The 11,158-nt window shown below is 64.7% G+C and overlaps 1 protein-coding gene across 1 annotated transcript in view; it reads right to left on the minus strand.

Moving 5' to 3' along the window:
* The window catches only part of KCNH2 (potassium voltage-gated channel subfamily H member 2), a 130,375-nt gene extending 119,564 nt beyond the window's left edge, over positions 1 to 10,811 (minus strand). The window contains exons 1-2 of the mRNA XM_077809546.1: positions 10,736 to 10,811; positions 7,284 to 7,514 (exon numbers count right to left, since the gene is read on the minus strand). Coding sequence (XP_077665672.1) covers positions 7,284 to 7,514; positions 10,736 to 10,811 — 307 coding nt within the window. The remainder of the gene's footprint in view (positions 1 to 7,283; positions 7,515 to 10,735) is intronic.
* Positions 10,812 to 11,158: the final 347 nt, after the last annotated feature.

The following is an 11,158-nucleotide window of genomic DNA, read 5'->3' on the forward strand; positions in this document are numbered from 1 at the left end:
CTAGTACTGATGTGGCACTGGGAGTAGCACCCCACTGAGAGCCCGCAGCCCCAGCGACCCACAGCCCAGCTTGCAGCGCCCACTGAGAGCTCACAGCCCCAGCGCCCCACAGCCAGGCTCAGAGCAGCCAGCTGAGAGCTCACAGCCCCAGCGCCCCACGGCCAGGCTCAGAGCAGCCAGCTGAGAGCCCACAGCCCCAGCGCCCCACGGCCCGGCTCAGAGCAGCCAGCTGAGAGCTCACAGCCCCAGCGCCCCACGGCCCGGCTCAGAGCAGCCAGCTGAGAGCTCACAGCCCCAGCGCCCCACGGCCCGGCTCGCAGCGCCCCCCTGAGAGTCCGCAGCCCCAGCGCCCCCCTGAGAGTCCGCAGCCCCAGCGCCCCACATCCCGGCGCCCCCCTGAGAGTCCACAGCCCCAGCGCCCCACAGCCCGGCTCGCAGCGCCCCACTGAGAGCCCACAGCCGCAGTGCCCCACTGAGAGCCCCTGTGACCAACAAGGCACTTTCTGTGATGTTCCAGTGAACGCTGTGCCCGGCAGTGACTGACTGAGCTGCCGGGTGGGTACCCTGGGCAAGTACAGAAGGGTACAGTGCTCCTGGGGAGGAGCAGGAGACTGAGATGTCTCAGTCCCCCCTCACTGGGGTCATGAAGCCTGCCTAGAAGGAACTGAGATCAAAGAGGACTCAGGGAACCCCTAGGACTGGACATCTGACACCCACCAGCAGCAAGCTCCAGCCAGCGAGCAGGGAGCTCAGCAGGGCTCTGCGAAGGACAATGCCCGGTGTCGGGTGACTGAGCTCAGGGACACAGGCTGTCCCCAGAGAGTGACAGACACAGGTACTCGGGGCAGGCCTGCACTATAGACCCCTATGGCTGTAACTGTGAAATATCCACACCTCTGATAGACACAGTCACACCAACTCAACCCCCCATGCTAGGCGGACCATAGGTCCCTTTTGGCAGGGACAGGCCCTCGCTGCAGGGACATCGGCCAAGCACAGAGCCCACCACTAGAGGGGAACAGGCAGGGACGGGGCCCAGAGCCCAGTCCAGCCCCGGGGGGGCGGGAGCGACTGGAGCCAGCATGTAGGACAGGGAAAGGAGGAAGTGGGCGCAATTCCCTTGTCCTGCCAGGGACCCCCCCACTCCCATACCCAGCCAGGAGGCCAAGCTGAACCCGGCCCCGGGAGGGGGTGATAAAGAAGGCGTGGCACTGCAGGCAGGAACGGGCAGTACTGTCCCCAGGCCATAGCCTCCTGTCTGGTCTGGGCAGACTGGACCCCCCTGACAGAACCGGCTCCCCCCCCAAGGCTGGCCCAGGACGTCCCACAGGCCCACCCCATTCACTGCGGGGCCCGAGGGGGCTCTGGCAGCTGGGATCAGGGCAGAGCGCAGGGAGCGCTAGGCCGAACATCCCTCCCATCCCAGTGGCTCATTCCTCAGCCTGTCTGGAGGGGCTCAGTGAGGCTGGCCAGAGCCGCAGCGGCCCTGAGACACGAGGCGTACACAGCTGTCAGCGGCCGCTCTGCTGCCAAAGGGGGGAGGGGGAGCCCAGCACACCACGCTCCCAGCCCAGCTGGCCAGCAGGGAGCAGCACACACAGGGCCCAGCCTCCTCCAGCTCGGGGCCAGCCGCTTGGCCAGCGCCTTGAGAGGGGAAAGGCTCTGTTCCCCACACTGGACATGGGGGCCTGCTGCCAGTCAAACCTGCAGGCCAAAAAATCGCCACCTCGGGGCCCTACATCAAAGTGGCTTCAGCCCTGCAATGGATGGAGACAGAGGTCAGGGCCCCACTGCAGTCCCCATCGCCCCGCGCAGCGCCAGGACAGAGGGATCCAGGGGGGCGGGAGCCCCAGACACTGACTCCTGGGCACCCTCTCTGCACAGTGGAGAGGGCAGCTCCTTGCCCCAGACCAGGAAGCTGTAGCGGGGGAGGGGACCAGATGCTCCCGGGTGGATAAAAAACTGATATTTTGGGGGAAAAAACAGGACTATTTCATTGAAAACAGATTTCTGGTTTTGTTGCTCAAATTAGAACTTTTTCTTTCTAAAAATAAATCTGCTTAAATATGTTAAGGGCTAAATGTCTCAATCTCTTCAAACTGTGAAATAAACCAACATGCTGAATCCATGAGTCCCCAGAAAACCCGTTCCTAAGGGGTGGCTTTCCTGCAGAAAACAACAATCGGGGGAAACCATCCACCTGCTGAGCTCAAGCTTTACCAATATGGCATGATAAGTCACATGCTGAGTCAACAGTGCTGTCCGGTGGGGCCCCAGGGTGCAGGCAACTGACACCGTAACCACAGGCGTGAGGCCCTGGCCCTTGACTCCAGGAGCCACTACCACATGTCTCAGCCAGACCATCCCCAGTGCTCCCCCAGGGGGTCTCACTCTCCCATGGATGACTGTATGCGTGGGGCACAGCTCCCGGGCATGCACACAGTCCCCGGGCGTGCACCCCATGGCACACTCCCCTTGCTAGCCCAGGACAGGCGGGCTGCAGCGCACAGCCCCCATTGCTCATGCTCTCCAGGGCTCCCCCACAGTGGTGGGGCCAGCCAACCTCCATCACCAAGCCCTGTTACGAATAGGCCTGGAGACGCAGGGCTTCGGAGCCCGCATGGCATGTCTCCCCATCGCCCCCCACCAGGGCTGAGCCAGTGCTCAAGCTAGGGGATGATTTAAGGGCATCATGACAAGCTAGGGCCCAAGGGAGCCAGGGATTGGGTGCAAGGTCCTGGTGCTGCAGGTGCCCTCTCGGTGGCTCAGCTCTGGAACCATCTGTCAGAGCCTGGGGAAGTGCAGCAGGGGCAGCTCTTGGCCCCAGGAGGAGCCCCCCTGCCCTGCCCTTCCCTGGGGAGATGTGGCAGGCCAGCGTGCAGGAAGGGGGCAGGAAGGTGAGGGACTGGGTTGGGCTGCAGGCAGCGCGACCTGCAGGAGGTGCTGGCTGCAGCTTGGCTCCTCGGCCGGCGAAGCGATGCCAACCTCCAGGCCAGTTAACTATGGACGGGAAAGCCCCGAAAACAGCAGTTCCGGCACCTGAGACACCCTGCCATGAGCACGCCAGAGCCCGGCAGCAAGCGGATCAGGGCAAACCAGGCCAGCTGGAATCCCAGGCCACCACGCACCGGTGGGGCTTCTCCAGTCCCCTCACCGGGGCAGGGCCTGTCTGTCACGGGAGCGGGCAGCCCAGAGCACTGCTGGGAAAGTGACCCTTGCTCCAGCATCTCCTCACCGCCCTGCCCCGCCACCACCACCAGGTGCAAACCCCATAGCTTCCCCTTGCTGCTCAGCCAGCCCCTGTCCAGCTTTACAGCCCCACTCCCTCCTGCCCCCAGGCCCAGCATTACAGACAGCTACCCCCACCCCACTTTACAGGCCCCTCCTCGTGCCCACAACCCCCTGGTCCAGCATTACACACACACCCCATCTTCCAGCTCCTTGCCCCCTCAGGCCCAGGATAGCAGCTCACATCCCACCTGGATTATAGCTGGACCCCCTTGGATTATGGGGAGAGGAGCCCGAGAGTGGGACTGTTTCCAACAGGCCATGCCCCCCAGCCTGCACCTGACGCACAGCTTATCACACCCGAAGCTCCCCTCACCCCCAAGCTGCCTCCCAGCCCAGGAATAGGGAGCCCCAGGGGCAGGGAAGGGGCGGGAATTGCCTGGCTGTGCCAGGACCTGTTGTCCTTAGGTCCCGGCTGTGGGTGCAGAGCCAAGAGAGGCCGGCAGCTGGGAACCAGCTCTGTTTACGCTGCTGGCCGGAACCGGGGAAGGCTGATGAGAGCCGGAAGCAGCTGCCCGTGCAAGAGCAGAGACACCTGGTGTGGGAGGGCCAGCTCCCCCACAGGGACATGCTCCAGGCCCTGCTGTGATCCTGGCCCTGCATCCACCCCCCGAGTGCTCACATGGGGCCTGCAGGAGGATGGTTCCTAGCACCAAGCAAAGTGCCAGACCCCTAAGCCACAGCACCCACTCAGCCCCACACTGCAGTGGCCACGTGTGCATCTCTGCTCCAGTCTGCTGAGCCTGGCCAGCAAAACTCCGCAGCCCCCCCCACAGCGAGACCTGGAGTATGGCTCAGGGCTCAGCCACATTCTCCCTCCCAGTCTGGCGGCAGCCCTCCTCCCCAGAGCTAGCTGCACTTCAACAGTGTTCTTCACACTCCAAGCAGCTGTCACCTACTCCCAAGTGGCAGTCTGGCACCCGACTGTCAGCGGGACAGTGGGACGAGAGCAGACAGTGGGAGAGGACTGGTCGCCAGCAGGGGTAACCACAGCGAAGCAGCTGGCCTGCCACCACTCCATCGCGTGGGAGCACTCAGCGTTCACATGGCAGTCACAAGGTCCCTTTGCACTCAGCCTCCCTGGGCAGCCCAAACAAAGCAGGGATCTGGGGCAATGGCACACACACTGGGGGCCTGTGGGCACTGGCTCATGGCCGTGGGTTAATGGCAGGCTGGCCAGGGCATCACTCCCTGCCACGCTGCAGAAATGGCTAGTCCCATCCTGGGAGCCCCCCGCCCACACACCCTCCTTGCAGGAGAGAGCTGGCACCCCAGAGAGGGGTGCATCCTGCCCCCCCAAAACAGCCAGCCTGGAGCAGCCACCACTTGGCCTGCCTGGGAGCACAGCACTGTGACGAAGCGGGACTGTTCTTAATGTTACCTCTGAATATTGTGCGGGTGCCTCAGTTTCCCCTATGCAGTTCTTAAGTATCTAGGTGGTGGGAGAAGGGTGTATGATCATTGCAGAGCCCTAGAGGGCAGATGTGTGCAGGGGTCTGGACACAAAGAATGGCCGACACCCTGGCAACTGATGGCCTGGGCCCTTTCCCCCTGCAAGGTGAGAGCTAAAGGGTTGGAGAACAAAGAAATCAGGTGACCTCCCGGCCTGGGAAAAGGGACAAAGCCCAGAGGAGGACGGTTTCAGTTTGGGGCTGGCTGGGGACATGGAGTGAAGTACAGACGTAGTTGTCTGGCTCACTGCCCCCCAAAATGGACCCGGCTGAGAGGTCCTGTTCTCTGTACCTACAAGCTCTGATTTAGACCATGTTCGTGTCATCTAATAAACCTTCTGTTTTACTGGCTGGCTGAGAGTCACGTCTGACTGCGAAGTTGGGGTGCAGGACTCCCTGGGCGGACTCGCTGTGGGAAGCGCACGGAGGGGCAGAGGAGGCTGAATGCTCCGAGGTCAGACCCAGGAAGGTGGAAGCCGGGTGAGCTGTGTGTCCTGAAGACAGGCTGCTCACAGAAAGGAGACTTCCCCAGAGTCCTGACTGGCTTCGTAGGAAGCAGATCCAGAGCATGGCCCAGGGACTCCGTGACAAGCACAAGCTGGAAAGGTTTCCCTCCAGCCATTTCATCCACAGGCAAAATCTCTGTGCCCTGGGCCCAGTGGCAGGGAAGCAGAGCGTGGAGAGGTCCTGGTGGGCAAGGAGAGCACGGAGGGAATACCCCGCCCAAGAGGCAGGGGCATAATGGAGTCAACCTGCCCCCCGCCCCCAGGGATGCCCTCTGCTCCCCCCAGTGAGAAGAATGTCGAGCCGCTCTCTGAGCCCCAAGGCGCTCGCAGGGGTAAGCCAGTGGCAAGCAAGGGGCCAGGCCCACCCCTCCCAGCACCCCACCGCAGCACTGCAGAGTGCCACAGGGCTACAGCAAGGCTCAGCGCTCTGCACCAGCAGCCGGGGCAGGGCCGGAGCAGCAGTCGCAGGTTCCAGCTGCAGAAGGGACTTGCCCAGGGTCCCCCAGCCAGCCGTGGCTGGAAGAGGAACGCCCCACAGGAAGGATGGGGTGACTGGCTCTCCTTTCTGGGAGGGAATGGCCCTCCCCCACCCCACTGCCAGATCAGGGCTTGCTGGGCAGGAGGCAGAGCCACAGGCGAGTGTCTGGCTCGGCCGCTCTTCCCCAGCCAGTAAGGGCAGCGCCACAGGACGGGGCATGTGGGACTTGGACGCTTGGTGCTGCAGGGTGCCAGACGCACTGTGTGTTACTTGGAGCCACAGCACTCACCCTCGGAGTGCAGGAAGGTGCTGGGGACCGCAGACTCACAGCCCCTGAGCCAGCACCCAGCTGGCCGTGCCAAGGGCTGCCATGGCGCCAAGAGCCACCCACCCTGCAGCAATCCTCAGCACCGCTGATTGATCGTCAAGCCACGCCACGCTGCCTAGCCTCAGCAGGCAGTTAACTCAAGGGTCTGTCTGCCCGTGACGGACGGCAGCTTTCACACGCACACAAATAATCGTAAATCGCCACCAGGCAGCACGGTGGGTGAGCCTGCAAGAGCACACAGGGATGGGCATGGGGACCCCACGGAGCTGCCAGGCCCCACAGCCCTGCCCCCATGGCCCCTGGGCTCTCTCTACCCCTGCTTGGAAAGTGGTCATGGGAGGGGACTGGCTGGCTCTGGAAGGTGGGATGGGACGCGGGGCCTTTTCCCTCTAGTGGGCACCATCTTCAATCAGGCCCCAAGGCGGGGGACCGGCAGGGCGGGACCTGGGGCCTTTCCCCTGGAGACAAATGGCTAGCCCAGTGTTCTGGGTTTGGCAGAGAACTTGGGACCTCACGGCCCAATGCCCTGATCCAACAGACACCCCAGGACCCTGGGCCAGTTCCTCGGCCCGTGGGCACAACACAATGGCTGGGGGCGGGTTGACTCTCTGATGCCTGCCATTCCATGGCTCACTGACCCCCCACATGCGAGCAATCACACCCTCCGCCCAGCACAGGCCCTGCCACCGCACAGAGACGGCGCACACCATGGGGCAGGAAGGGACCAGCTCCAAATACCTCCCCCAGCCACCGGGACCAGACCGTCACCTCAATGCTGAGGCAGAGAGAGGGGTGCCACCTCCTCCTTTCCCACCCTCACATCTACAAGTAGTGCCGCATCCCCACGCTGGGCCCCCAACCTCCAGCATGACGCCGCGTCCCCACTCCCGGCCCCCTACCCACCGCACGGCACAGCGTCCCCACACCTGGTCCCCCACCCCCAGCACAGCACTGCATCCCCACGCCCGGCCCCCCACCCTGAGCATGGGGCCGTGTCCCCGTGCCTGGCCCCCCACCCCCAGCATGGTGCCGTGCCCCCACCCCCCAGCCCCCCCACCCCTAGCAGTGTGCCACGCCCCCACCCCCAAACCTCCCACAGCACAGCCTTCCCGCACCCGGCCCCCCACTCCAGCACCGCATCTCCGCCCCAGCCCCCTACCCCCAGCACGGCGCCGTGTCCCCACGCCCGGGCCCCCACCCCCAGCCCAGCGGTGCAGCCTGGGGGTCCCTACCGTCCTTGCGGTAGAAGCAGATCTCCACCTTGCGCTCCTCGGAGCCCAGCAGGGCCTGGGCAATCTGGGCGGCTGCGCTGCGCTGGGTGCGGGGCCCGTACAGGAAGTCACAGGTGCACGGCTTCTGCATGACCTCGGCCCGCGTGTACCCGCACAGCTCGCAGAAGCCATCGTTGCAGTAGATCACAGCACAGTTCTCCACCCGGGCATTGGCGATGATGAACTTCCGGCCTGCGGGGGAGAGGCAATGAGAGGATGGACAGCTGGCAGCGTGGCTACCCTTGGGGCTGCCCCCACAGCCTGCCCACTCCCACCGCCCAACACACACCCTGCCCAGAGAGAAGCCAGGCTCCCACCCCGATCAGTCAGACCCAGGCCCTGCAACCCAGCCCAGGGCCAGCTCCGGCCTCCATTCAATCTGGGGTTGAGCAGGCCTGCTGGGGTCTCCCCTCATGGGCCAGGGCCAATGCACTGCAGAGAAGTGCAGCGTCCCAAAATGACCCGTTGGCAAGGCCGGGGGGGCCAGGGACTCCATCTGCCACGCCCTGCGGCCACCCACAGGAGGGAATCACAAAGGGAACCACAGGTGCTGCGGATCCCGCTGCCGCCCCCCACACACAGCGCATGGGGCTGGCCCTGCTGACCGGAGGCCCACAGCCTCCACCAGACACCCAGGGCTGCAGATGCTGCCTCTGCATTGCCCGGCTCCCCTGTGAGCAGCTGATTCTGCAAGTGCCAAGCACAGCCGGCGCAGGAGGGAACAGCCGGAGCCTGGCCCCATCACCACCCCCACCCCCGCCTCCCTGCGCTGGCCTTCACACTGCTACAGACGAGCGGAGACGCTTCAGCCCCGCCTGGCTTCTCGCGGGTCATGGGTAGGACTGGAGGCACTCTGCAAAACTATCCCAGCCTCAGACCGCCAAACCTAGCTCTACTGGAGCCCCTCGCTGCCGACCCGCAGCCCCCTCCTACCACCCTACCCCCCCTTGGCTGGTGCCCTTCAAACCCAACCCCAGTTCCCTGCTTTCCTCGTCCCGGGCCTTCCCTCTCGCTGCTCCGCAGCCAGGGCCGCGTCTCTCGCTGCTTGTTTACTCGCCGCGCTCGCTGCATCTGCAGGAGCCTTTGCATTCGCAGACCTGCCAGGGCAGCCGGTGCCAGTAGCAGCCCGCTGGGAATAAACAACCCTGAGGCCTGGGGCCTGCAAGCTGCCTCCCCTGCCTGCAGGCCCCTGGCCAGGCTGCCCAGGAGCAGCTGCCGCACCTCCCCCTGCTCCGGAGCCCTGGGGTCTCTGGCAAGAGAGGCTGCCTCCGGCAGTGTCCTGCCTGCGCAGGTGGGGGAAGCAGCTCTCTGCCACAGCCAGGGCAGCCCTGCAAGAGGCGTTCTCCCTGGGCTGGCCATCCAGCCACTGCCACAGCTCCCAGGTGGGCATCTACCCAGACCAGGGACATCCCAACCCTTACCCCACCCCAGCACAACAAGATTCACACAGCGGGTGGGGTGAGGCTGCAGGCCCATGTGGGCAAGGAAGGGAGACGCACCCCACATGACCACGTGTAAGAACAGCCCACCACAGCACACCCCCAGACCACACCCACACCGGACATCGCTTGTCACCTTTGAGCAATCACACCGCTACGCTGAGAACTGACTGACTTCCTCCACCCCAGCACCCTCCGTGCACAGGCTGGGGCAGAGCAGGACTCGCCCAGGTACACAGCACCCAGCAGTCCCACGTGTGAGTGTACATGCCGGTACCCACTAAGGCCCCCAGCCCTTGGCATAGCTCTGTACCAGCCCTAGCAAACACATGCCCTTTGTCAAAGGCCGGGCTGCTGGCCCTGCCCAGAGACCGATTCTCCTGCAGCCCGTCCTGTCCCCCAGCCAGCCCAGACACCAGCAGAGCCAAGCCTGCTCTCCAGACAGCCCTCCTCAGAGTCACCTTCAGAGCATGGACGGGAGGGTCAGCCCCACCCTACAGATTAGGAAACTGAGGCACAGAGCAGGTCACAGTTACACCAGGGCAGAGTCAGGCAGTGAACTCAGGCGCTGCCAGGCCCAGCCCCACAATGATCCGCTGTCCACAAGGGCATCTCCCGGCCTAGCACACAATCTGCACTGGGCACAGACAGGAACTGCCCCCATTCCAACCTGGTCTTCCTAGCACCCAGCTGCTGGAGTGCCCCACGGCATGGGCCTGTGCCCAGCCTCAGCCTCCTGGGCACATTAACTCAGTCAGGACACACAGATCCAATTTCCCCTGCTGCTGACTCACCAATAAACTGGGCCACACACCTCGCTCCCAAGCGCACAAAACTGGGGCTTCCCTTCCCCCCAGGGACACCCCCCCCCCGCACACAAACATACACATGGCACATGCACACCCTACACACGCATACACAGGGGCATCCTCTGCCCCCCACACAGGGAGCAAATGCACACACAGGGGCTGGGGGATACGCAAGGGCATCCTCCCCCCCTACATGCATACTGGGGGCACTCACAGGGGCACTCCCTCCCCACACATATGCACACACAGGGGTTGGGACACACACCCGGACACATGCAAGGCCTGGGAGACACATGCAGGACACACTCCCTCCACTCACCCGCAGGGGCTGGGGGGACGCACACCCGCAGGGGCTGGGGGACACAGGGCACCCCCCACACACACAGAGCTGGGACACACACAGGGGCTGGGGGACACAGGGCACCCCCCCACACACACAGAGCTGGGACACACACAGGGGCTGGGGGACACAGGGCACCCCCCCACACACACAGAGCTGGGACACACACAGGGGCTGGGGGACACAGGGCACCCCCCCACACACACAGAGCTGGGGGACACACACAGGGGCTGGGGGACACAGGGCACCCCCACACACACACAGAGCTGGGACACACACAGGGGCTGGGGGACACAGGGCACCCCCCCACACACACAGAGCTGGGGGACACACAGGGGCTGGGGGACACAGGGCACCCCCACACACACACAGAGCTGGGACACACACAGGGGCTGGGGGACACAGGGCACCCCCACACACAAAGGCTAGGACACACAGGGACACACACAGGGTACCCCCCCACACACAGAGCTGGGACACACACAGGGGCTGGGGGACACAGGGCACCCACACACACAAAAGCTAGGACACACATAAGGATGGGGGACACAAGGACACACACAAGGCACCCCCACACACAAAGGCTAGGACACACACAGGGGCTGGGGGACACAGGGACACACACAGGGTACCCCCCCACACACAGAGCTGGGACACACACAGGGGCTGGGAGACACAGGGCACCCCCACACACAAAGGCTAGGACACACATAAGGGTGGGGGACACAAGGACACACACAAAGGCTAGGACACACAGGGACACACACAGGACACCCGCCCCCCCCACACACGGGGCTCGGACACACTCCCAGGCCCCGCACTTACTCTGCCCCTCGAACTTGCGGATGATGGTGTCCAGGAAGGTGTTCTGGGGGGCGACGTGCCCGCGCCGGACGGGCATGCTGCTTATCCCATGGGGGGAGGCCGCCGGCCCCGGCCCCTCTCCTCGGGGCCCCACTAGCCCGGCGCCCCAGCAGGGCCCTGCCTGGGCCCCTCTGTCCCGGGCGCAGGGTCAGTCCCGGAGGCGCGGGCGGACGGTCCCGCTGCGCTCGGACGGTCCCGCTGCGCTCGGCTCCGGGGCTCACTCGGGCGGTTCCCCACCCCGGGGCTGCGGCTGGGTCCGCAGCGCCTGCTCCGGCCCCGCGAGCGGCGAGGGGGAGGGGCCGGCGGCCGGGCTCCGCGCCCTGGCTGCGGGGAGGATGCGGGCTGCGCCTCCGGGCCCGGAGGGGTTAACGCCGCGTCCGCCCT

The sequence above is a fragment of the Eretmochelys imbricata genome, chromosome 2 (genome assembly GCF_965152235.1).
Source record: "Eretmochelys imbricata isolate rEreImb1 chromosome 2, rEreImb1.hap1, whole genome shotgun sequence".
Classification (NCBI taxonomy): Eukaryota; Metazoa; Chordata; order Testudines; family Cheloniidae; genus Eretmochelys; species Eretmochelys imbricata.